The sequence below is a fragment of the Lithobates pipiens genome, unplaced genomic scaffold (genome assembly GCF_037356315.1).
Source record: "Lithobates pipiens isolate NorthernLeopardFrog02 unplaced genomic scaffold, aLitPip1_a1.2 Scaffold_3, whole genome shotgun sequence".
Classification (NCBI taxonomy): domain Eukaryota; kingdom Metazoa; phylum Chordata; class Amphibia; order Anura; family Ranidae; genus Lithobates; species Lithobates pipiens.
Genome location: NW_027507790.1, coordinates 124147389 through 124175013, shown reverse-complemented (window position 1 = coordinate 124175013; position 27625 = coordinate 124147389). Strand labels below are relative to the sequence as shown.

Genomic DNA, 27625 nt, shown 5'->3' with positions numbered 1-27625 from the left:
TTGTAAGCGGGATACTTTGTGCCATTTGCGTAGTAATGGCTTTCTTCTGGCAACTCGACCATGCAGCTCATCTTTCAAGTGCCTCCTTATTGTGCATCTTAAAACAGCCACACCACATATTTTCAGAGAGTCCTGTATTTCACCTGAAGTTATTTTTTGGGTTTTTCTTTGTATACCAAACAATTTTCCTAACGGTTGTGGCTGAAATTTTAGTTGGTCTACATGACCGTGGTTTGGTTTCAACAGAATCCCTCATTTTCCACTTTTGGATTAGAATTTGAACACTGCTGATTAGCATTATCAATTCCTTAAATATCTTTTCCAGTTTTATACAGTTCAACTACCTTTTCCCGCAGATACTTTGAGAATTCTTTTGCTTTCCCCATGACTCAGAATGCAGAAATGTCAGTGCAGCATTGGATGAAAGATGCAAGGGTCTGTCAGGAGTCCAGAAACCAATTGACCTTTTATACACACACATGCACGCACTAATTACAAGCAAACAGATCACTGGTGAGGATGGTTATCTTTAATTTAAACCCCTTTGTGTCAACTTTTGTGCATGTTATCAGGCCAAAATCACCAGGGTATGTAAAATTTTGATCAGTGTCATTTGGGTAGTTTCTGTTGTCATTATGATATAAAAAGAGTAAACACTCTTCCTTTGCTCCACAGGTTAATGTGCCTCATATGCAGGGTGTATATCTCATCTGTTGCTGTAATGGTTTATCTCTATTGTTATCTGTTCACTGTAACATTTACATGTTTTGCTCTGTTTCTCTGCCCTTTGAATAAAGAAAAAAATTGGAAAAAAAAGAGTAAACACTGTTGATTGATAATACATGGCTTCAGCCAAACACTAACCATGAGTGAAAGAAAAGTTTTTGTGTTATCATTCATATTCTCTGAAAAATGGCCAAGAAATCATACATTCTGCCAGGGTATGTAAACTTATGAGCACAACTGTATTGCGCAATGAGAGTTATTTTTGTATCCTTGCGCAAATAATGCTTGAGTGGTACATAGAAGAATTGGAGGTCTAGTGTATGCAGAGAAATTGGTGAAGTTTATCAAAGAGGAGACGGAACTACCAACTTAAAGGGCAAGGGGCAAATAGGCCTTACCGCAAAGAGGCTATAATCCTTTGGTAAGCATTGTGGAAGGTGGAGGAGCACAATATCAATGCTGGATCTCATATTTATATTGTACTATCACCAATAAGAGGGATCTTGATTATATAATGAAAACACAAGCACGTGGAAGATAGAAGTGTTGAGATTTTTGATTGCATGCATTTTCATATTATGAATGAGTTTTATTTCTTTCTTTATCCATTGTTGAACATTTATATTTATCACCTTTTGTACTTATTTATGTCAGATATATGCAATTGAATCAAATGGAGTTGTGAGACACACACATAGCGAAATACTTGGCACTGCTACACTTTTTCTTTGTTTTGACTTTTAAAAAGGTTCCCCTGAATTGCATAGAAAAAACTGATTCATGTGATGGCATTAGAACATTGTGCACTTGTGGAAATAGTGGAAAGAAAACTTTGTTCTATGTTTACTGTTAATGCTACCATGTGGTCTTGCAGGATTATAAAACTGAAGAACTGACCTTGTCAAGAGGTATTTCAAGCGATTCAATCCAAGAAAGAAGACCATTTGCAATATTCATGAGAGCCCTTCATATATTATACACTTTGTTTATATAACAGCAGCCTCTATAAACCTCAACATTTCTCTGTTGGCAGGCTTTATACAATATGGGTTTCCATAAACCTCCATCTATTAGTGTCCTCCTGGTTATCTCATATATACTAATATATATATATATATATATATATATATATAAAACATTATATTTCTCTTTGTTCCATGCTCTCCTTCTCAGCCTTCCATGTTGCATATTGCTTCTGATATATGGACTCTTGGAAGGTTCTTTCCACTAGCCGATTGAACTCTGGACTCTTTTCTTCCAAGGCGTTAAAAAGATTTATTGGAAAGGGTGTCTTGTCTCTTGGCAAGTAATTGTCTTTCGGTCTCACTGGAATCACGGTGTTATATTTATGATACATATTAATGGAATTGATTAACGTGGCATGGGACTGGAACTCACACCAAGTTTCTTTGAGGAAGTTCTCAGTAAGTAATATAATAGTCCAGGCTGATCCATTTATTGCATCGTCCAGAGTTTTAAGTACATGCTGTCCTGCAGGCATTTCTGCAAATATAAGCCCTGGCTTGACGTGGAAAGTATCTTGCAACAAATCCTTAATTCTCATGGCCTCATTTATATCTGTTTCAGCATGAAGAATTACAAATTTATAAAACATTTCTTTGTTAACTTCATTGAGTAAAGAGTCCATTTGTGTTGTCATTGTGTTGTCGTTTGAGCAGCATGCAGGTTCTTCCTTACTGATCTGAATTTGATTTGCTCTGCCAGCATCTAATGGAGGTTTCCTTTGTTGATTAATGTTTCCCATTATGTTAATTCATTATCCCCTTTTAATGTATTCTAAAATAAATAGAAAGAAGTTATTTATTTATATTTTAATTTAATTAGACGTGGAGATGGTAAAAGTGCAATAGCATATACCACGTTATGAAAGCACTATCTCTGGCAATTCCAATTTTGGCAATTTTACCAAAAATCACAATAACGTACACCGGTCAAAAGACAAACAAATGGACTGCCTTTGCAAATTCTGTGTAGGCAGGAGCTGCCATGGCAGGAGCCCTGTTGAGGGTCCCAAAGGTGGACTTTTTACTCAGATAGACTGGACTTACTAATTGCTAAAAAGGTATGATCTATTATTGGGCAGAGGCACCAGGGCTTGAGTGCTGAATACCAAATGATGTCTATGGGAAATGTAATAGAATGTGAAGCTGTAATTGAAGAAGTGCCTTCAGTACAGTGAGTTCTGTTGCTAACGATTTCTGCCTAGTCTGAAGTTTATTCAGGAACATATTAAGACATATCATATAATGTGGTCATACTAATGGGAAAGTCATTGTAGGGAAAAGATACAGTACAGGTGTTCTGAAAACAGCTAAATTAAAGCTTGGAAGGTTGTGTCGCCATTGCTAGTGACTACAGTATAAAGCCAGCTATAGATAGTTTGAATCTGGGTCAGTTCAGAAGGGACCGACCAAGATTCGAGCCATCTATGGGCGGGCTGATTGTGCCCAATTAGATCCATCAATCAACTTGGGTACAACCAGCATGCCAAAATTTTACATCTGATTATTGGCAGTGGCTATAGTTGCTAGCAATAATCACTGTGTTCTATTGGCAGGAATGGAATCTGCTCCCGCATGAGAACATAATAGCTCCACATTCAGCATTGATGGGGGAATCGAGTAATTTTCTTTCTTGCAAGGAAAAAAATTGCATCATCTATGACCCGTTTAAGTGTCCAATTATAGATAACAGCCAGCCATGAAGCTCAGGTGACTTGGTGTAGGTGATGGAGGTCCCTGGTAGTGAAGGAGCCTGTGTGCTTGGGTTCCTTCCCTAGTGATCGGTACCCCAAATTGGGTTTGATTGCAGTATGGGGTCTCCTAGGGGCCCGGCCTGAGAAGTCACAGAAGAATAAGTGAAGCCTTGGGGAATAAAGTATAGGTGGAGTATGGTGTTGAGCTTCCCCCCGTTTATCTGTATGTTACTGTGTCATGTCTGAATGGAGGATAGATTGGTGTTAAGAGAAAAGGCAAAGAGACTAATACAGATAATAGTGTCATAGGGAGAGGAGACCGGTGCTGGGCTGGTGAAGATTGATGCAAGCTACGCGGGACCAGCTCAGAAATGTTACACAATAGGTTTAAGTGCATCAAAGACATGCTATCTTAAGCGTTCTGTCAGAGAGAAGAGTGAGTCAAATAACAGAACCTAAGAGTCAAGCTAAATGTCTGTTAGGGAGAAGTGTTGCTCATAATGTATAGTGCCTCATTTACACCATACACTGTTTTTAGGCAAATACCTCTGTCTGCCTCTGGGGAGCATAAATGCACACTGCACACTTCTCCTGTGTCCCCACCTGAACCTGCTTACATTTGGAATGGGTCTTGGAGGTGGGAGGCTTTGTATGAGTCCTGGATGCAATGAAGCTTCCAACCCTGGGTCCACATTTTGCCGATAACCAGCACACTGCACAAGTTTGCTTAAGTTTTTGTTTTTTTTAGGATGCAGACTGTAGTGGAGGGCCCTTCCGCACACTATACTGAATAAAAAAAAAAGTATATGTCCCTTAAAATATGTAATCAATTCATTTAGGTGCACAAATGAGTTCTTGTTATATTAACTGATGCAGGCTGATGCTGCTAAATTTGGCTTGAGTATCTAGGCATCCATGATCCATGGCCACAAAAGGGTTAATGCAGGTTATAAGCAACATCTGGTAAAATACTTTAAAATAGTGTCATTAGAACTTTCTAAATCCACAGTGTTCTCTCTTTAAAGGCTATAATTCAGATTAAAACTAGGTAATAAAAGGATTATGCAGTTTTTATTAGGAAACATTTTCTGAACTGACTTTAAAGTAGGATTTAGCATGACAAGTATTCACCAAAAATAATTTTATAGGGCTTTATGCAGCTGAAGTCTGGGATTCTCACACTGAAATTATATATATATAATCTGATCAGTTCTGAAACTTTTAACTATTTCTGATTTGTAAAAGTAAAACCATCTGCTCTGTGTTAGAGCTATCTGTGTCCTTACTTGGAAGCTTAGGAGCAAAGAGAAATCTCAATAACAAAAAACCTTGAGAGGCATTTTAATTACCTTTAAAAAAAATGTAGTTTTTCTGTTTCAGACCTTCAATTTTAATGACATTGAAAGTAATACTAGGTATTTTAGTTCCTCCATAGGACTCAAATGCCTGTGGTGAAGGTACAGTGCCTTGAAAAAGTATTCGTACCCCTTGAAATTTTCCACATTTTGTCATGTTAAAATCAAAGACATAAATGTATTTTATTGGGATTTTATGTGATAGACCAACACAAAGTGGCAGTGAAGGAAAATGATAAATAGTTTTCAATTTTTTTTACAAATATTTGAAAAGCGTGGCGTGCATTTGTATGTGGCCTCTTTTACTCTGATACCCCTAACTAAAATCTAGTGAAACCAACTGCCTATAATTTAATTAGGCAGTATAAATACAGCTGTTCCGTGAAGCCCTCAGTGGTTTGTTGGAGAATCTTAATGAACAAACAGCATCATAAAGGCCAAGGAACACACCAGACAGGTCAGGGATACATTTGTGGAGAATTTTAAAGCACGGTTAGGTTATAAAAAATATCCCAAGCTTTGAACATCTCACAGAGCACTATTCAATCCATCATCTGAAAATGAAAAGAGTATGGCTCAACTGCAAACCTACCAAGACATGGCCATCCACCTAAACTGACAGGCCGGGCAAGGATAACATTAATCAGAGAAGCAACCAGGAGGCCCATGGTAAATCTGGAGGAGCTGCAGAGATCCACAGCTCAGGTGGGACAATCTGTCCACAGGACAACTATTAGTCGTACACTCCACAAATCTGGCCTTTATGAAAGAGTGGCAAGAAGAAAGCCATTGTTGAAAGAAAGCTATAAGAAGTCTTGTTTGCAGTTTGTGAGAAGCCACGTGGGGGACACAGCAAACATGTGGAAGAAGGTGCTCTGGTCAGATGCGACCAAAATGTCACCTTTTGGCGTATAAGTAAAGCATTATGTGTGGTGAAAAATGAACACTGCATATCACCCTGCACACACCATCCCCACCGTAAAAACAGTTGATGGGAAGATGGATGGAGCCAAATACAGGGAAATCTTAGAAGAAAACCTGTTAGAGTCTGCAAGACTTGAGACTGTGGGGGAGGTTCACCTTTCAGCAGGACAACGACCCTAAACATACAGCCAGAGCTACAATGAAATGGTTTAGATCAAAATATATTTATGTGTTAGAATGGTCCAATCAAAGTCCAATTGAGAATCTGTGGTAAGATTTAAAAATTGCTGTTCACAGATGCTCTCCATCCAATCTGACAGAGCTTGAGCTAGTTTGCAAAGAAGAATGGTCAAAAATGTCACTCTCTAGATGTGCAAAGCTGGTAGAGACATCCCCAAAAAGACTTGCAGCTGTAATTGCAGCGAAAGTTGGTTCTATAAAGTATTGACTCAGGGGGGCTGAATACTAATGCACGCTACACTTTTCACATATTTATTTGTAAACAATTTTGAAAAACATTTCTCATTCTCTTTCCACTTCACAATTATTTGCCACTTTGTGTTGGTCTATCACATAAAATCCCAATAAAATACATTTATGTTTTTGGTTGTAACATGACAAAATGTGGAAAATTTCAAGGGGTATGAATACTTTTTCAAAGCACTGTATGTACAATCGGGGTAAATTACAAATGCACACTCACTATCTGTCAATCACCCAAGCCTTTCAGACACGGAGCTGCAGCTTGGCCCTGTCTCTTCATTGGCTCACTGACTTTGACAGCAGCAGGAGCCAATGTGTCAGGACCTGGACTTGAACTGGGACCTCAGCTGTGTCTGGCCATGAATCTTCTCTGTGAGCTATCTGAGATGCTGGACAGTTCCTTGTCAGATCCTTTTGACAACCCTGCCTTGTACCTTGATTTCAGCTGAACCTTGAACTCTTTGCTCCTCCCATGAACTTCCTGATATAAGCCATGTCTCTGCACTTCATCCTTGCCAGAATATTGTGCTATCTCCAGCCTGTATCTCGCTCCCGTCTTCTCTGCTGCCGCTTATATTTGCTACTGCTCGTTATCGACCCTTGGCTTGTTCCACGACTACGCTTCTGCCTGATCCCAATCTGCAACAACTCGTTACTGACCTTTTGGCTTGCTTACTGACCACGCTTCTGTTTGATCCTTACCTGTTCATCCGCTACCGAACCCCGGCTTGCTCACCTTCTGGTGGGGCGATCCTGAGGACCGCGACCTGGTACTAACACGCAGCTAAATCCATCTCTACCATCTGGAGCTCTAGTGAAAACCGGTTAGTACTTAGACTCCGCACCTCAGGTGAGCCTGTGTCATCTGCCAGGGTGACTGCCTGTGTTCCTATCCTGCTGGTTAGTGGTAGTCCTGCAACTGCTATAGTAATTGGTCTTCGACCCTGACCCCCTGATCGTGACAGAATATTCTGGAATGATCAGGGGTCAGGCCCGAAGACCAATTAGAATTAGGGTAGAATTATTGATTTATCTCTTCAATGTATGCACTTTTTAATGCATGGCGTTTTTTTGCTAGCTTTCTTAGCCGAGGCTTAGTATTGCGTGCTATTGCTAATTCTGAGATCTACAAGCACCCCCAGATCCTTTTCATTCAATGATTTTCCCAGGGAAGCCCCTCCTAATGTATATTACATGTGTATTTTTGGCACATGTGATGTTAAACACACACTGTTTAACCACTTACCATCTGGGCCATTTCTGACACTCCGCTCCTACATGTAAAAATCTACTTTTTTTTGCTAGAAAAATTACTTAGAACCGGGGTGGAAAAAAATCAAAAAAATTTGATTGTTTTGATTTAAATCAGATTTTTTTGATTTAAATGGATTTTTTTGTAATCAAATTTATTTTAATAAAATGCTTTTGGAGTAAAAATCCATCTAAAGATTGTTTTCTATTTAGCATACATAATCATTTAGTTTATTCAGAAATGGAGCTTAATTATGTACATGAGGCTGTATATTCTGCAATAGTTACATTGTTGTTAAACTCAATTAATTAATCCAAGCTCTGCGATTAAACAAAATTCATGGAATATTCATTTATCCCGTTGTTTTGCAAATCGATGTACACTACAAAGTTTATGATTGAATCGGATCTAAAATCGCTGTTTTACTAACCTGACAGCTTATTATTCTAAATTGGAAACCTTAACTTTGTTTGCAAATATTAAAGATTCTAACTACCAACAAGAACGGGTCCTTACATTTAAAGAGCACCTGTCATTTCAGATCCATCATGGCAGCGCCTGTTAGCGGGCATCCACTCACCTGCTGCCGCATCACTAGCTGTCCCATTAAATTGAATGGGACTGTCGGTGAGTCAACAGCGGGTCAGAGGAGCCGCTGCGGGACAGAGATGACAGTTGCTCTTTAAAAATTATGATTTAATTCAAGTTGATTTAAATCAAGCCTTTTTACTAGTGATTTAAATCATGATTTAAATCGACTTGATTAAAATTAATTCCACTCTGCTTAGAACCCCAAACATTATATATTTTTTTTTAGCAGAGACCCTATAGAATAAAATGGTGGGTGTTACAATTTTTTATGTCACACAGTATTTGCATAGCAGTTTTTCAAATGCAACACTTTCAATTTACAAAAGTAAATGAAAGTAAGTGAAACATTAGATTGCAAATAAAAGATTTAGGCCTTCAATCACATAGTTCTGTCTTTAATATTTGCAGCTATACACTTAACACACATGACTGTTACCATGATATGCACGTGGGCAGTGTTCATATTTATTATACCCAGAGCAGACATGATTATCAGATAGCTGCTTAATCAGAAGTTATAATTAAAATCTTAGTTGAAAAGACTGACATGGTTAGGCTATTTATAAACTGTAAAGAAATTGCATTTAATGAAATACGTAGCTCTGAGGAATCCATGGAGTCTTTATGCCAGGTGTGTAATATTATTCTTGCTCGTTGTCTTCTGGGTTGACCCCTGGGGCTTTCATGCAGACAGATGTACTTAGAAGTACTCCTGTGGGAGTCACTCAGGTAGCATATGTGTAATATACCCAAATCACCTCAGCAACATTTATTCTATTTTAACAGTCAGAAACTCATCTTTATGGCAAATTTAGCTGAATGTTTTGTTCTATTGTCGTAGTAAGGTTAAAGTGATTGTTAAGCCACTATGTTAAGCTTATATCATCCCCATTGTTAGATAAGAACCTGTGTCCTAGTGCCTGTGCTTTTGTTTTATTTTTATAAAGCACATTTCTACCTGTTTTCACAGCGCTCACGTGACTCCTCAGATCTCTCCTCTCCCCCTCCGACAGCTTCAGCAAGTGGGGCCCAGAATTCCTGCTGACGTCACCCGGGGAGGAGGGGGGAAGAGAAGGAGAGAGCATTATAAAGCACAGACACTAGGACGCATGTACTTATCTAACAATGGGGATGGTATAAACTTAACATAGTTTTAAAGCAGCGGGGAGGGGAGCAGAGCAGCGCTGGTACCAGCTGACAGGCAGGGAGGGGAGAGGAGAGGGAGAGACAGGAGAGCTGCAAATAGCTGGGGATGACAGAGGCATGTAAACTGACTACAGTGCCATGGCTCAGCAGCCATGAGGAACCATGGACAGTTTACAGGAGGGAAGGCAGAACCAAGCAGGATCAGTCAGGTAATTCAGGTGATACAGGGGGCCAAATTACACAGCCCAAGGACTGTGCTGTATAATATGCCTTAAATACTTAAAGTGGAGTTCCACTGGTTTTTGAGTTTATTAAAAGTCAGCAGCTGCAAAAAGTATAGCTGCTGACTTTTAATAAACAGCCCCTCACCTGTCCCACGGTCCAGTGATGCGGCCGTCTGAAGCCTCCGTTCTCTCCCCCTCCTCTTTGCGGCACCGACATTGTGAGTGTGAGCACCAGGCTGTAACAGTTTACGGCTTCACAGTCAGGCGTGCACTGCGCTTGTGCGAGCCACGCTCTGTCAATGTGCTTGGCCCTGTCACGTGTCCCAGAACATTGCCGGGAGGGAGGGGCCACCTAGGAATCACCTAGGCGGTCAGAAGTCTGAAGGAGGAAGTGGGACAGGAAGTCCCACTCCAAACCAGGTACCCAGCCCCCCTCCAAAAAAATGACATGCCATTTGTGGCAGGTCAGGGGGCTAAGAGTACTTAAAGCGGAAGTTCCACTTTTGGGTGGAACTCCTCTTTAAGGACTGGGCCTATTTATCAGACTCAGTGTTTACAAGTTAAAAAATTTTATTTTCTTTTGCTAAAAAATTACTTAGAATCACAAAACATTATATATATATATATATATATATATATTTTTTTTTTTTTTTTCAGACACCTTAGAGAATAAAATGGCAGTCATTGCAATACATTATGTCACATCGTATTTGTGCGTATGTTTTTAATTAAAAAATAAGACAACAGTAAAGTTAGCCCAATTTTTTCATATTGTGAAAGATAATGTTACGCCAAGTAAATTGATACCCAACATGTCACAAGTCAAAATTGAGCCCGCTCCTGGAATGGCAGCAGACTTTTACCCTTAAAAATCTCCATAGGCAATGTTTAAAACTGTCTACAGGTTACTAGCCTTGAGTTACAGAGGAGGTCTAGGGCTAGATTTACTGCTCTCGCTCTAACAATTGCAACAATGCCTTACATATGTGGTTTGAACGCCGCTTTCATATGCGGGTGCGACTTATGTATGCGTTCACTTCTGCATGCGAGCGTGTGTGATTTAATTTTTATTTTTTTTTCTATTTTGAAAATTCTGTTAAAAAAATAAATAAATAATTGGTCACTTTTTATTCCTATTGCAAGGAATGTAAACATCACTTGTAGTGGTAAAAAATGCATGACAGGACTCTTAAATATGAGATCTGGGGTCAAAAAGACCTCAGATCTCATATTTACACTAAAATGCAATAAAAAGGTAATAGGGGTAATAGGTTAGGTGACAATGATTGTAAAACTACAAGCACTGTCATAAATCTCAGGGGAGTATATGGTATAGAGCTACCAACCCAACCAACTTGTCAATCTTGTGTTCTATTTTTCCCTTTTTAGAGCATGATCCTAAAGATCACAAACCTCTTCATAGAAGGCATACTTGTGCCAAACATAAGCAAGTCGCTTTTTAAAGTATATGTCTGGGCAAAACAAAAATATCAATAATATGTCTATACAATACATGCACATTTCTCCATGTTCTATCTCTTTAAAAAGTGAATATGTAAAATATAAAGTGTTGAGTCTTTGCTGCTCTGAAATCACACACCGAATTGGTGGTCATGCATGCTGGACTATAGAAATCCTTAGATCCCTGTCCCTCTCCGCAGGCATACCTTGATTCTTTTCTTCCACCTAAACAATGCAGTTATCTTGGCTACCAAAAACCTGCCCACACACTGGGCAGAATCACTAAAACTGGAGCAGAATCTGGAGCAGCTGTGCATGGTAACAAATCAGCTTTTAACTTCACCTTGTTCAGTTAAAGCGGTTCTAAAGCCTAACATTTTTTAACTTTAATGCATTCCTTGCATTAAGGTAAAAAATGTTTTGGCATCGAATTTGGCCCCTCAACCCCCCCCCCCCTTAAACTTACCTGAGCGCTAATTTGATCCAGCCTGGTGCACATCTGCAGCTCTTCTCTCCGCTCACTTCCGTGTCTCACTAGCTGTGCTGGGGCACTGGAAGCCATTGGCTCCCAGTGCTGTCAATCAATGTCAGTGACAAGTGAGTGGGAGGGGGGGCCGAGTCGCGCTGTCTGTGTTAATGGATGCAGTGGCTTCCCATGGTGACACTAGACAATGAGGAGGAGCCAGGAGCACTGGCGGTAGACCCAGGGATAGGAGGATCGGGGGCCGCTCTGTGCAATTCCTTAATTCATTATGTATAGATGATTTTTTTTTTATCCTTTACAATCGCTTTAAAGCGGTTGTATACTTACCTTATAACGAGGCCCCGACATCTGTCCTGATCCATGCCAAGGGAGCTGACATGCTCCCTCGGCGTTTCTTCTGGGTATCGCGGCTCCGGCGCTGTGAGTGGCCGGAGCCGCGATATTGTTACTCCCGCGCATGCGCGTGGGAGATTTCTCTCCGGCAGGGTCCGGCGTCTTCTGGGCTTCCAGCCGAGAATCCCCTGTGCGCATGCGCCGCTGCAGTCAGTGGCGCATCGCGAGGGGAATATTTCCTAAACCGTACAGGTTTAGGAGATTTTTTTTTACCTACAGGTAAGCCTTATTATAGGCTTTCCTGTAGGTAAAAGTCCCCAATTTGGTTATACAACCACTTTAAGCTTGGAAAATAAAAGTTAGAAGCTGACTGGTGGCTGTGCAGCTGTTCTGCAGTCTCTCTGCTCCAACCTTAGTAAATTCACCCACTGAATGTAGAGAAAGGACCCCTAGGCAAACTAGTTATGGAGGGTGGTGGGAGGGAACCTGGTGATGATCATACCTATACAAATCAAAATTCAAGGAATAAAACTTTCTCAGATATACGCGCTGCAATTATAGGTAAAATATCAATAAGAAAGACTTTTTGCAAGCTACTATTCTAGCACATAGTACACATACCAACGAGTATAGTTTTGTACAGATGACTAAACTTGTTATGTAACAATGAATAAAACATACACCAGACTTATAAATAGCCTATTCTTGACATTATGAAATGTAATTAGAGCATGTACTGACTTAATATTATATTATTATATGTTGACGGACTCATTATCTTTGCTGAAAATCTTTTCCAAGCATCAACTACTCAAATACTGCCCTCCTGAACCTTATTTACTTCATTAATGGATTTAGAGGTTACATTCATGTCTCCCTATACCCTGCTTTTCAATACACTTCCTGTCCCTGGGTGATTATGGTCACCTCTACACTGTAACAATGGAGTAAGCCATGGATGTGACCCAGGCTGGACTTCCAGGGTAAGTAAAAATACTCCCATGCAGTGGGGCTGCCCCCGTATTGCAAGGCTTGAATGCTTGTTTAGCTCTAAGGGATGGAAAAGCAGCAGCCAGAACTATAACATAGAACAACACATTTGTGGGAATCTAATTGGGCTTCACACCCCGATACAAGTATTTGAAAAAATACTATTCACAATGCCGGTGTCTTGTCAAATAGGGTCCTCCATCAGATGCTGTCCCCTGCGTACTGCGCATGCGCAGTACACAGGAACACAGATTCCGAAAATTGCCGAGGATGAACGGCGCCTGCGCCGTGAGTCCAGGTTCTATCCCCACTATCCAAGTGGACATAGAGTTAGAATAAAAAAGAGCCGAGCGCAGTGAGGCCGAGCCCGAAGCGTGGCGAGCGAAGCTCGCCCGCGAGGGGCCCTCTAAAATTCACAACCCTATGTCCGCTTGGATGGTGGGGCTACCACCTCCTCTCACGGCGCAGGCGCCGTTCAGCTTCGGAGATTTTCCGAAGCTTCGTCTGCTCCATACTGCGCATGCGCAGTACGGAGCGGACACATAGTGATGGCCGGACTCTATTAGGCAGAACACCGGCGGTGTTCTGTGATACCCTTCAGACGGGGATCTGATGTCATGCACATGCGCGGTATGATCGTCGCACGTCGTACGGGGCTCTGCTTGCCACGCGTGCGTGCTACGTTTCAACTCCCCAGTCACAAGAATTACGTTGGAGGATACGGAACTATCCGGGGTGCTTGCACCTTCCGGAACGCCGAGGTGGTCACGGAGGGGCTGCCAACTTCTATACACCTGCCAGCAATTAATGATCAACTACAAGGTATTTAACCGCTTGACATCCTTGCTATAGCCGAATTATGGCCACAGCATGGAACTGAATTTCTCCCCTGTGCATATGACGGCCTCCCCCGCAGACACCCCCCCCCCCCCCGCGGAACGCGCTGTGATCGCCGAGTCACTGAGACTCAGATGATCTCCGATCCAAGTAAGGGGCCGGTCCCGACCCCTTACCATGTGATCAGCTGTCAGCCAATGATGTAAATAAAAGCTTGGTAATCTTTTTTTTCTCCTCACGCTGAAAGTGTGAGGAGAAAAAAAAAGCCAGTCATCGGCTCATCTGCAAGGGACATTGGTCCCGAAGAGGAAGAGGCAAGTATGCCTCATCTTTGCACACCAGTACCCCCTGCCAGTGCCACCTGCCAGTGCCCACTATCAATACCAAGTGCCACCTATCAATGCCCACAAGTGCCACCTATCAATGCCCACCAGTGGTGCCAATCAGTGCCACCTAGCAGTGCTGCCTATCAGTGTAACTGATCAGTGCTCATTATTGCCACCCATCAGTGCCCATGACTGCCACCTATCGGTGCCCATCAGTGTCGCCTCATTAGCGTACATCAATGAAGGAGAAAAATTACCTGTTTTAAAATTTTATAACAAAATATAAAAAAATAAAAGCCGCCAAGGTGATCAAATACCAACGAAAGCTCTATTTGTTGGGGAAAAAAATGATAAAAAAAATAAATTTGGGTGCAGTGTTGTATGACTGCACAATTGCCATTCAGTGTGACAGCGCAGAAAGCTGAAAATTGGTCTGGACAGGAGGGGGGTTTAAGTGCCCAGTAAGCAAGTGGTTAAAGATGTGCTCTCTATCAGGATCACTCAGTTGATTCCTGACAAGAGCATAGCAAGACACACTTTACAAGGATTGAGTAAGGATGGATACTAGCATATTGCAGGGCTATTATTTAAAATGTTATCAAAAAATAGCTTACTATAAACTTCTCCCCAATTTAGATGCAGCACTTATATGCTTTAGACCTGAATACACAGGCACTACATATTCATCTGTGGACTCACAGCGTCCCCATTATTTCAACATAATAATCAGGTATTTACTATATTTTTATTATGAATGTTACACTGATATACATCACTATTATTGCTTTAGACATTTCTCTTTTGATGCATACCCAAAATGCCTGAAAGCAGACTGCGGTCATATGAAGAATCAAACATTAAGACAGTTCCCATGACTTAGAGATAAGCCTGAATGAAAAAAACTGAACCGATTCTCCCATCCACACATTCGATGTAGATATGGGCATCATTCCTGCAGGGACATTGTGTTCTGACAGCAGGACTCCCAACCAGCAGAATACACAGATCAGCTCTGCAGCAGATTGGTTGCATGCACTGAATGGCCATAACCGGCTGAACTGGCTGAATTCTGATCCATGTATGGCAGCTTTACTGTTAGGATGAAGATAAGGATTAAGCCACACCCATAAAGTGCACATAAAATAACTTTCTGTATAGCAAGCACCCTTCAGAATTACATTTCACCTTCACATGTCCTGTAAGTCTCCCCAGGCTGCTCCTAAATAAAATTAACTTCCATTGATGGAGCAAATATGCACTATGCTTCCTCGTTGCATAGTGCTGCATGTGGCGCCTGAAAAACCTATTACCCTGCATGAGTTATGTCACATGAGTTGGCACTATATAAATTCTGTATATTATAATTATAATATTGGGTGTTCCCATGGGCTAATAGGCTACAGTCAGAATTGAGTCACACCTCCTCTCCTTTCTGCAGCGCCATGTCTCCTCATCATTCCTCTTCCGTCTACACAGTGTGGGGCTGCAGCCTGCTATTCAGGGGCATGGATAGAGTGGAAACTGTCAGCTTCTGTTGTGAATGATTGCAGCTTGAGAAGAGTCCTTTCATTCCCAAAAACACAAGCTGACAACAACACTCACCAGCTACTACACTTGTCCAAGAGAGCCTAGTGTAGTACCTGGCCTGTGCGGTTAGCAGAATTTATATACAAATTAAAACACTCTTCTTGAGCTGCAATCACCACACAAGTTAACAGTTTCCATTCTCTCCGTTACCCTGAACAGTTGACTACAGCTCCAGAATCTGTATAAGCTAAACAGGAGACATGAAGATAGAGCACTACACAGCACAAGCACAGCAGCTCTGTCTGGCAGCTTAGGAGAGGGGGAGGGGGAGCAGGGGCTATGTGCACAGGATCCCCTGGGGGAAATAACAAGCTTTCTTTTCTTCTGGTGATAGATTGTTCTACAAAAGATTTTAATGTTTAATGCTGACATATTTGATTACTTTGTTAACCACTTGCTGACCGCCGAGGATGGCAGCTGTTATAAATTATCCCACACTTCCACCTGCAGGGGGCGCATGCACGCCACTTCTCCTATGAACATTCACAGAAGAAGCCGATCTGCGGGTGCTGGGCTTTCTACGTTTTCCGCCACCCGCTGATTGTCAGTAAGCATCACAGAACGGCGATCTGTCTGTGTGAACAGACAAATCAATGTTCTGACAGGGGAGAAGGGATGGATTTGTGTTCCTGTAAAGCAGGGACTAGAATCCATCTCTTCCCTTAGTAAAAGCAGCACACATATTAAACATACCTTTAAACCTTTGATCCATGTTTAACCCATTCCCAGCCAGTGTCATTAGTACATTTTTAGTACTAATTACTATATTAGTGTCACTGGTTCCCGCAAAGTGTCAAAAGTGTCAGTTAGTGTCCGATTATCTGCCGCAATATTGCAGTGCTGCTATAAGTTGCTAATCGCCGCCATTACTAGTATAAAAAAAAATCCAGTATATATCCCATAGTTTGTAGATGCTATAACATTTTCATAAACCAATCAATATAGGCTTATTAAATCATGTAGCAGAATACATATTGGTCTAAATTTATGAAGAAATTCTATTTTTCTATTTTTTTTTTATTGGATATGTTTTAATGCAGAATGTAAAAAATATAGTTTTTTTTTCTATTTTTCAAAATTGTTGATCGTTTTTTGTTTTTTATAGCGTAAAAATAAAAAACCGCAGAGGTGATCAAATGCCACGGAAGAAAGCTCTATTTGTTGGGAAAAAAACAACATAATATTATTTGGATACAGCGTTGCCTGACCACGCAATTGTCAGTTAAAGTAGCACAGTGCCGTATCACAAAAAATGGCCTGGTCATGACGGCGGGGTAAATCTTCTGGCGGTCAAGTGGTTATTAGATACAATGCAGCGCACACAACAAATTTATTGTAGGCAGAAAATGTTAGGAAAAATGTAAACTTAAAAAAAACGATTGTCTCTGCACTACAGTATGTTTTCCTACAAAACTCCCTGGTGCTTAAAGATAGGCTTTAACAAGAAAAACATTTGCTTGGTTTTGCTACATTGATTGACAAGCTCTGTATTGACATCATGTCTGCTGAAATTCATGCTTTCAAAAATGTGAGCAGTTCTCAGAAAAATGTGCGTGTAATATATAGCTACAATATATTGTATACTGTATATTATTTTGTATTTTTTTTTTTTTTTTTTTTTTTTAGAAAAGTAACTTTACTTTTAGCAAGCAACTTTACTTTCACCTTCATATTATTCCTATCACAGTACATATATGATAGCAGAGCACCCCCTTCTGGCCTTTTCTTCTGCTTGTTTGGAAACAGATGAACTAGCAAATGTTAATGAGGAGTCTCTTAAATATTTGAAAAAAGTATATAAATCTATTCAGAACTTATATATAAATAAAGGGAACACTATTGCAATAAACAGTGCATTATACATAGAACAATAATATTTAGCATATAGATTCCCTTTGGGCTTTCAAAATGCACATTATATGAAATGCTCTACATTTTGTCATGTTACAACCAAAAGCATAAATATATTTTATTGGGATTTTATGTGATAGACCAACACAAAGTGACACATAATTGTGAAGTGGAAGGAAAATGATAAATGGTTTTCAATTTTTTTTACAAATAAATAAATAACAAATGTTATTTTACTGCAATTACAGCTGCAAGTATTTTTGGGTATGTCTCTACCAGCACATCTAGAGAGCATTCTTCTTTGCAAAATAGCTCAAGCTCTATCAGATTAGATGGAGAGTGTATGTGAACAGCAATTTTCAAGTCTTGCCACAGATTCTCGTTTGGATTTACAGTAGGTGTGGACTTTGGGCCATTCTAACACATGGATATGCTTTGATCTAAACCATTCCATTGTAGCTCTGGCTGTATGTTTAGGGTCGTTGTCCTGCTGGAAGGTGAACCTCCACCCCAGTCTCAAGTCTTTTGCTGACTCTAACAGGTTTTCTTCTAAGATTGTCCTGTATTTGGCTCCATCCATCTTCCCATCAACACTGACCAGCTTCCCTGTCCCTGCTGAAGAAAAGCATCCCCGCAACATGATGCTGCCGCCACCATGTTTCACGGTGGGGATGGTGTGTTCAGGGTGATGTCCAGTGTTTGTTTTCTGCCTCACATAGTGTTTTGCTTTTAAGCCAAAAAGTTCAATTTTGGTCTCATCTGACCAGAGCGCCTTTTTCCACGTTTGCTGTGTTCTCCACATGGCCTCTCGCAAACTACAAACAGGACTTCTTATGGCTTTCTTTTAACAATGACTTTCTTCTTGCCACTCTTCCATAAAGGCCAGATTTGTGGAGTGCACAAGTAATAGTTGTCCTGTGGACAGATTCTCCCACCTGAGCTGTGGATCTCTGCAGCTCCTCCAGATTTACCATGGGTCTCTTGGCTGATTCTCTGATTAATGTTATCCTTGCTCGGTCTGTCAGTTTAGGTGGACAGTCATGTCTTGGAAGGTTTGCAGTTGTGCCATACTCTTTCCATTTTCAGATGATGGATTGAACAGTGCTTTGTGAGATTTTCAAAGCTTGGGATTTATTTTTATATCCTAACCCTTCTTTAAACTTCTCCACAACTTTATCCCTGACCTGTCTGATGTGTTCCTTGGCCTTCATGATGCTGTTTGTTCACTAAGGTTCTCTAACAGACCTCTGAGGGCTTCACAGAACAGCTGTATTTATACTGAGATTAAATTACACACAGGTGGACTCTATTTACTAATTAGGTGACTTCTTAAGGCAATTAGTTCCACTAGATTTTAGTTAGGGGTATCAGAGAAAAGGGGGCTGAATACAAATGCACGCCACATTTTGTAGATATTTATTTGTAAAAAAATTTGAAAACAATTTATCATTTTCCTTCCACTTCACAAATATGTGCCACTTTGTGTTGATCTATCACATGAAAATAAAATAAAAAATGGTCGCAAATTGAGAAACTATGGTTGGCCCCAATTCACCCCAACAGCCTTTTATGGAACATGCAGGTGTCTAGCTCCGGGCTACTGCAATCTAAATGTTCGGTCATGAACTCGTTTCTCTACAATCCCGAGATCCCAGTCAGCCTCACTCACCAGATGTCCTGGCCCTGGGCCTCTAGAAATCTGTTCCACTTTGGCCACTTGGTTCATCCTGTAACCCGCAGGCTACTGCCGTTCCCGGAGCTCCAGACCAAATTTGACCTACCAAGCCGAACCCTCTTTAGTTACCTCCAGATCAGACACTTTGCCCAGACTATAGCCCCTACCCTGCAATTCTCCCCTCCGACTTTGTTTGAACGGATAATACTCAAGGGACGTAACCGTAGGGGTCTCATATCTGACATATACCAACTTCTTAATGCAATCCTAATGGACACGAAGGGCAAACACGCATACATGTTGAGATGGGAGAGAGAGCTGGGGAGGTACTCCCGATGGAGGCGTGGCAGACAGTCTGGAGGCAGGCAGCCAAAAGCTCGATGTGCACTCTCTATAAAGAAAACTCTTATAAGATCCTCTATTTTTGGTATCAGACCCCGGACCTCCTCCATAAAATATACCCCTCCACCTCCGACCGGTGTTGGCGATGCCAGCACGACAGGGGCTCTCTCTTCCATATCTACTGGACGTGCCCCCTAATAGCTTCCTATTGGACTTCGGTCCGACACTTATTGACCCACCTCTTTGACGCACCTATACCCTTTACGCCACAATTTTTCCTGCTTGGCTTATCGCACCCGAAGATGGCCAAGCCGTCCAGGAAGTTACTCCGCAACATACTCACAGCTGCCTGCTGTCTGATAGCGCTAAATTGGAAAAAAAATACACCCCCATCCCAAGAGGACCTGTACGCCAGAATTAAGGATGTTGAACTGATGGAAAAGTTGATGGCTAGGGTGAGGCCCAAGCTGGACGAGCGCGGTGTGGTCTGGGAGTGCTGGCATCTTCGGAAGCCGAGATGCTAATCTACCTACCCTTCTGTTCTCTTCCCCTCCCCCTCTCCTCTTCCCCCTCCCTTTTCTTCTCTATCTTATACTTCCCCATTCTTTTCTTTTTCTTCTGTTTGTTACTAACGCCGTGAGCTACAAGTTGGTACTCGGTGTTCCCTGCCTATTGTTTCGGTAGGGCCTGATGTGCCAGTGATTGCTGATTCTTTCTCTTCAACTTTGCACAGTGGTTTCCACATTTGACAGTTCTATTTTGCGTGCCCACCCTGCCGCTGTGCCCTCGGCATGTAATGTTTCTGATTTTGTTGTTGTATATTCTAATAAAAAACGTTAATTGAAAAAAAAGAAAAAGTATACAAAGTGCCAATATCCCATTGTAAAACAGTGTGACAGAACGTCAATAAGTCTTATAAAATAAAATAAAATACATTTAAGTTTTTGGTTGTAACATGACAAAATGTGGCACATTTCTAAGAGGTATGAATACTTTTTAAGGCACTGTATATTCACTGTCAAATGATTTTACATTTTAGTATTGGTTTAGGTAGTGCTTGAAGCAATAAATCTTGGCTTTGCTGCAGAGGAAAACATCACTGATATACTGGATGCGGAGAGCAGTAATCTTTGATTGCCGCCTATTCACAAAACCCATTCTAGGCATTGCATTAAAATGCCAGCGCGCTGTCAATTTTAAAGTGACGGTGCTAGCGGCCAATTCAATACCTGGAGGTGCATGAATCTCTTAGTGTCTGCACTGAAGAAGGAGCATCCTCAATGGACACACCTTCCTCAGCCACTTTATTAGGTACACCTAGCTAGTACTGGGTTAGACCCCCTTCTGCCTTCAGAACTACCTTAATTCTTTGTGGCATAGATTTAATAAGGTGTTGGAAACATTCCTGGAGATTTTGGTCCATATTGACATGATAGCATCAAGCAGTTGCTGCATATTTGTCGGCTGCACATCCATGATGCAAATCTCCTGTTCCACCACATCCCAAAAGATCTCTATTGGATTGAGATCTGGTGACTGTGGCGGCCATTGGAGTACAGGGAACGCATTGTCATGTTCATGAAACCAGTCTGAGATGATTTGAGCTTTGTGACATGGTGCATTATCCTGCTGGAAGTAGCCATCAGAATGGGTACACTGTAGGCATAAAGGGATGGAAGTGGTCAGCATCAATACTAGGTAGGCCGTGGCATTTAAATGATGCTCAATGGGTACTAAGGGGCCCAAAGTGTGCCAAGAAGATATCCCCCACACCATTACACCACCAGCCTGAACCATTGATACAAGGCAGGATGGATCCATGCCTTTGTGTTGTTTACTCCAAATTCTGACCCTACTATCTGAACGTTGAAGCTGAAATCGAGACCAGGCAACGTTTTTTCCAATCTTCTCTTGTCCAATTTTGGTGAGCCTGTGCAAATTGTAGCCTCAGTTTCCTGTTCTTAGCTGACAGCAGTGCCACCTGGGGTGGTCTTTTGCTGCTGTAGCCCATTTGCTTCAAGGTTCGATGTGTTGTGCATTCAGAGATGGTATTCTGCATACGTTGTTTGCAGTGGCGGTTGGTGCCCAAATTTTTTTTTGGGGGGGGGGGGGACTGTAAGTAAACTGTAAGTAAACAGCCCCCCCGTGGTTGATGGACAGCATTGATCAGTGAAACCCCCCTGCAGGAGACAGACAGTGGCTATCAGTGCCCCCCACTTCCAACAGTAGGAGGGCGGCAATCAGTGGCCATACCTTAGGAGGCCGATGATGCTCCCTGCTCCAGTTTGCGAGGCAAGAGTCGGAGCCATTGCTTCTCCTCCTGACCGAACAGGAAGTGAGTCCTAAGTCTCCCTGGCTAATCGGGTCTCAGGATCTGCTTCCTAATTGGCCAGAAGGAGAAGCAGTAAGACAATAGTGAATATTAATTTGCTATTGTCACACAACTACCTGGGCTCAGCGGGCAGTGCTCTGTGATTAAAAAAACCCTGTTGGAATCCATGTGTTCAGCACCCTGCATGTAGTTTAGGGGGCCAGGAGAATGGATTAGTGGGGCGGTGCCCCTAATTGACAGGTCACCACTGGTTGTAGCGGTTATTTGAGTTACTGCTGCCTTTCTATCCTCTCAAACCTATTCTCCACTGACATCGACAAAGCATTTTTGTCTACACCACTGCCGCACAAATGGTCCTTTTTCAGACCATTCTATGTAACCCTAGAGATGGTTGTGTGTGAAAATCCCAGTAGATCAGCAGTTTTTGAAATACTCAGTTTAGCCCATCTGGCACCAACAACCATGCCACGTTCAAAGTCCCTTAAATCCCCTTTCTTCCCCATTCTGATGCTTGGTTTGAACTTCAGCACGTCTAGATGCCTAAATGCACGGAGTTGCTGCCATGTGATTGGCTGATTAGCAACTTGTGTTACCAAGCAATTGAACAGGTATACCTAATAAAGTGGCTGGCAAGTGTATATATTTAAGATTTTAAATTTGCACCTTTCAATAAAATAATACCTGGTGATCCTGCTGTTATGGTCCCGGCTCAGCCATTTACTAGTATGCGGTGACGATGCTCTATAAAATCCTCCCTATAGTGCTCCTGCTTTTTCACCTTGTCACATAGGCTTCCATCTAAAGACAACAAGTGTTCAGCACTCATAAAAAGGGCATGGTTCACTGTAGTCACCATCAGGAATCCTGCCCTGAGAAGTAACATGCAGCCATTGCTGAAGTGCATACAGATGGGAGTGGCTGAAAAGAGACTGCAGGAGATTAGCAGCCTTAAAATGCGACAAAAATTAGGAGATTGCCAGCATTGAAATGCAACAAAGGTTGAAAAAAAAAGACAATTGTTTATAACAGGGAAAGCTTTAGCAAACAAAATGTCAATCATTTAGGCTAAGTTCAAAGTAAAAATGGGTGGTTCATCCATATTTCGACTGCCTACGTACAATGCGACATGGCAGCTTTGGCATGGCTGCAATGCTTCTCTTTAGGGTTTGACAATCTTAACTGAACATATTGAGTTTGGCAAGTGGTGCTGCTTGTTAAACATGACAATTAAATTTATTTGGACCACACTTCACGCCAAGAATTTAGTGAGCAGGTCGCTTTTCAGAGAGGCGGTAGAGCCTACCATTTGTGTGACACAGGCCTTTGGGATTACATCTTTCTCAACGTGTTTACTAGGGAATTTAGCATGTATGAGTTGTGAAAGTTCTGTCTTTTCAAAATGGCTTGAAATCTGGGTCGATGTGCCCTAATCAAAAGAGAACTGCTAGTCAAAATCTGAGGGATTAGAGGACATCTAGAACAACAGATGTGTGTCCTTTCTTTTAGCAAAGGTAAGCCTGGGCTTCCCCTAGGCATGCAGACTAATGGCATCCCAGTTTTAGGATTATTGAGATTTGGTTTCCACTGCCTGACACTTCCAAGTTACAGCTGCTAGGTTTTCCCCCTCATGGCAGTTGTTGGGGTGATGGGACACCAAATGGAAGTATAGACTCATTGTCAGGAATGGGATATCCCATTAGTGGCACTGTCGGTCTCTTGGATTGCAGTACCAGTGTCCACCAGCAGGTGTCTTCCAACACTCAGGATCTGTAGTGGAGGGATTCACCGGTTGGTGGCACTGTTTGATCCTTGGGCTGTAGTACCGGTGTCCACCAGCGGGTGTTTCCTGGGCAGTGTAGAGCAGACAGCACCTTCTGCATTCAGGTGTCACTTCAAGCTAATCACAGGCATACATATAAATACCCAGCATGCACTCACATGTTTGCCTTGGTTTCGTCCTTGCGCCCTGACCTGCTAGCCTGTGACCTGAACCTTTAACTGATCCTGTATCTGATCCCGGGCCTGTCCTGATCCTGTCCCACCTGTGTTCCAGTTCCCTTCCATCCTTGCCTTGTACCCCGATTCACATTTACCTTTTCTCATCTGCTGATTCACTGTGTATGACCCTGGCTTGGCTTACAGTGCGTTTGTGATTCTGGAACTGCCCTTGTTTATCTGCTGATCCTCTGTGTATGACCCTGGCCTGGCTCACGTTCTTGATTACGGTATTCCCCAGCTACTGTATATATATTATTTGTTGTCTGTATGTCACTGTTGGGTTGTCACTGTTTGGTATTGGAGGTGTGGTGTACTTATATATCACTCATCTTAATAAACGTTTATACTCACTTACATGCGTTATGGTTCTCTCTGTGCAGTCCACACAGTCTGGTCCTACCGATTTATGACACTCATCAATAGGCAAAGTCATAACCCAGCCAAAAGGTCAAAGGAGGTGGCAGAAAACATGAACAACGGGAACCAGAAGAGCAGAGATAAAAGCAGAAAACAGGGCCAGAAGGCAGAAGATACACTCAAGAACAGAAAATCAAAACTCAGGACAGGATTAATAAAATAAAGAACCACGGTCACTGGAAAACAAAACACAAAATGTCCTTATGTATTCTCAGATACTTATCAAATTAAATACTGGTGACGCAGGTGAAAGCACAATGGTTGAGAAGGTACACAGAAAGACACAGGTCATAATCTTAAGTTTGCAGAAATTTCTTACATATGTTTACTTATAGGAGTTTAAACCAGTCAAAAAGTAATTTGCATTGGCAATTATTTTAAAGCCTAAGTTTAGTGAACACATTTTTATTTCAAATCAGCACAAGGGACAGTATTCACTATTGATGAGCTGTGTCCCTTGTGCTACTGGTTGTGGTTTTAGTTGAAATCGTCAGTGATCTGAGCCCCCCTACCCTGCAGCAATAATATTTCAGTGCCGCAGTGGTAATACAAGGAACCTTTTATATGCACTCATCAAGAGTGCTGACTATGCCAGCCCTTCTCACCCCTCCTCCATTTCATAGAAGCAGGGCTTTCATAAATAAAAAGTGGTCTATGAATGGAGGATGGGCAAATGACTAAAACCCATCTCCACCATCAGGAGCTCTGGTGTATACCAGTTAGTACTTCGACCCCATGCCTCAGATGAGCCTGCATCATCTGCTAGCAGGATCTGCTTGTACATTTCCAGCTGACTACCTGTGAACCTCTCCATTGCTACAGCCACTGGTCTCCAAGCCTAACCCCAGATTGTGACATCAGCTCTGCCATTCACCATAAATCACACCGCTTGCAAGCGGTGTGATCTATATACAGCTGCTTGTAAATACACAGCCCTGGCCTATGGATAACATAACCCTTCATAACACAGTGATATTTTACTCTGAACAATTAGCACTGTGGGCTGTGTCATAGGAGAAACCGGCCCCAAAACACTGTTCATTCATTCATAACAGTAAAATGTCAGTGTTGCAGGGCCGTGCAATCCCATGCCTCCCAACTTTTTAATTTTGAAATGACGGACACTTTAGGAAGTAATGTGCAGTGCGCATAGCAAAATATGGGTACGTCCAAACTCTTAACGGTGAGAGGGGCTTAAGGAGTGTGGTGGACAGGAATGGCAGAGGAGAAGGGTCTGCAGGGCAGTGTACAGGGGTCAGCAGGGTAGAGAAGAGGCATCACAAAGGCAGAGGATAGGGGGTCAGTAGAGCAGTGTAAAGGAGTCAGCAGGATGGAAGACAGGGGGTCAGTAGGGCGGGGTACAGGGGTCAGCAGGATGGAAGACAGGGGGTCAGAAGACCAGGGGTGAGCAGGACAGAAGACAGGGACTCAGTAGGATGGAAGACAGGGGGAGTCAGTAGGGCAAGGTACAAGGGTCAGCAGGACAGAAGACGGGTCAGTAGAGCAGGGTACAGGGGTCAGCAGGACAGAAGGCAGGGGGTCAGTAGGGTAGCGTACAGGGGTCCACAAGACAGAAGATAGAGGGTCAGTAGGGTAGCGTACAAGGGGCAGAAGGACAGAACACAGGGGATCAGTAGGGCAGGGTACAGGGGTCAGCAGGACAGAAGACAGGATCAGTAGAGCAGGGTACATGGGTCAGCAGGATGGAGGAAAGGGGGTCAGTAAGGCAGGATACAGGGGTAAACAGAGCAGAGGAAAGGGGGTCAGTAGGGCAGGTTACAGGAGTCAGCAGGACAGAGGACCAGAGGTCAGTAGGGCAGGGTAAAGGGGTCAGCAGGACAGAAGACAGGGGGTCATTAGGGCAGGGTACAGGAGTCAGCAGGACAGAAGATGGGGTCAGTAGAGCAGGGTACAGGGGTCAGCAGGATGGAGGACCGGGGTGTCAATACAGCCGGGTACAGGGGTCAGGACTTAGGACCAGGGGTCAGTGGGGCAGAATACAGGGGTCAGGACGGAGGTCCGGGGGTCAATATAGTAGGGTACAGAGGTGAGCAGGACAGAGATTTCTCATTCAGCCTGTATGTATGGCCAACCTTAGAAGGTACAGCACGTGTAAGCCGATATGTTCATTAGACACATTACACAGATCATAGTCACAATTGCTAAAGCTACAAAAACATTGTCATGCTTTGTAAATGTTTGCTACAATCAGGTACCATGTATGGAAAATCCTGTACCACAAAATCCTGTATAACAAAATGACTGCCATGTCTATTACACATGTTGGTACACGAGTGAAATCATAAACACTCATTAGTGACAGGTCTCCTGTGTGCCTCCTGTGACTCACCTGTAGCTCAGAGAGATTACACACTCCATGTGCTCCACCCAAAGTTCACAGTCTTTTCTGGATTCTATTTTACAGTTTATAGGCAGTCGAAAGAGATTCTTTGCTTCTACGTAATTAGGGGAAGCTGTAGTGGAAAAAACTGAAACAAAATATTGTATTGTGATTTGTAAGTGTAGACCTTGTGACTAGAAGAGGAAGGGGAAGCACTTATTTTCTCACTCTTACTTAAAGCTGTACACCAGGCGAACAATTAATGCATTGTTGAAAAAGATATTTGTACACTTGTATAAAAACATATATATTATTAAAATAATAATAATGAATTATTTTCAACTGATCTTGTGATCCAGGTACAAAGTGAGAGAAAACATCCAGATCCCAGACCTCCAGTGAAGTTAATGGAACAAGGAATAGAAATAGAACCTGCCTCCTTTAGAAAAAAATAAATGGACATTTTTTTTCCCAGCAAAAACATGTGCATTTATTATTTTTTAAAGGTGAATTTTTCTTTAAAACCTAAAACGTTTGTTAACCCCAAAAAAGAAAATGGATCCTGTCTCTTTAAAGCATGTTATACAGCACAGTTCTTGTGTTTTGTTACTTGGCCCCTTGTAACACCTGTAATACCTGGCTGATCCTGCCTAGCTATACCCTCCCCTCTGTAAACTGACCACAGTGTATCATAGCTGCTGAGCCATGACACCGTGGTCAGATTCTAACACTGTTCTAACACTGTTTTATTGGTAAGTTTGCAGCTAATTGTTGTTCCTAAGTGGAACAGCTTTTCAGTATGCAATTACGTGGTGGGTGATAACACATTTATCTCTATTTTCATATTTTACTGTATCCATTGTCTTTTTTGTGGAGGATACCTAAAGTTCCAATAAACATCATTGATTCCTACCTGAATAACATCAAGGTATTTGGTTCTGTTTTTTATTTTATTTTAGTGACTCCTATTGTTAGGCAAGGGGGATTTCTGCCATCTGCTATACTGATCATTCCATGTGTTTCATACTTTCTTTAGGTTCTAATTGGATAAAGTAGCCAAATTAAATGATATTGTGAATTAGCGGTTGATCTATATCCCACTGTAGTTACTCTGGGGGTTTTATGCCCAGTAAGTAATGTATTACTATGGCTATGGTTGGAAGTTAATAAATATTATGCTTATAAAGTGGAGAGAACAAGTATTTGATACACTGCCTTATTTTTCAGGTTTTCC

General features: G+C 41.9%; 1 protein-coding gene across 1 annotated transcript; it reads right to left on the bottom strand.

The window, feature by feature from the left end:
* Positions 1 to 1294: 1294 nt before the first annotated feature.
* TICAM2 (TIR domain containing adaptor molecule 2) lies at positions 1295 to 26595 on the bottom strand. Its single transcript, XM_077462249.1, has 2 exons — positions 26401 to 26595; positions 1295 to 2523 (listed from the first exon to the last, which is right to left on the bottom strand). The coding sequence occupies exon 2, from the start codon at positions 2489 to 2491 to the stop codon at positions 1865 to 1867; it is 627 nt and encodes a 208-aa protein (XP_077318375.1). The 5' UTR covers positions 2492 to 2523; positions 26401 to 26595; the 3' UTR covers positions 1295 to 1864.
* Between the last annotated feature and the right edge of the window lie 1030 nt (positions 26596 to 27625).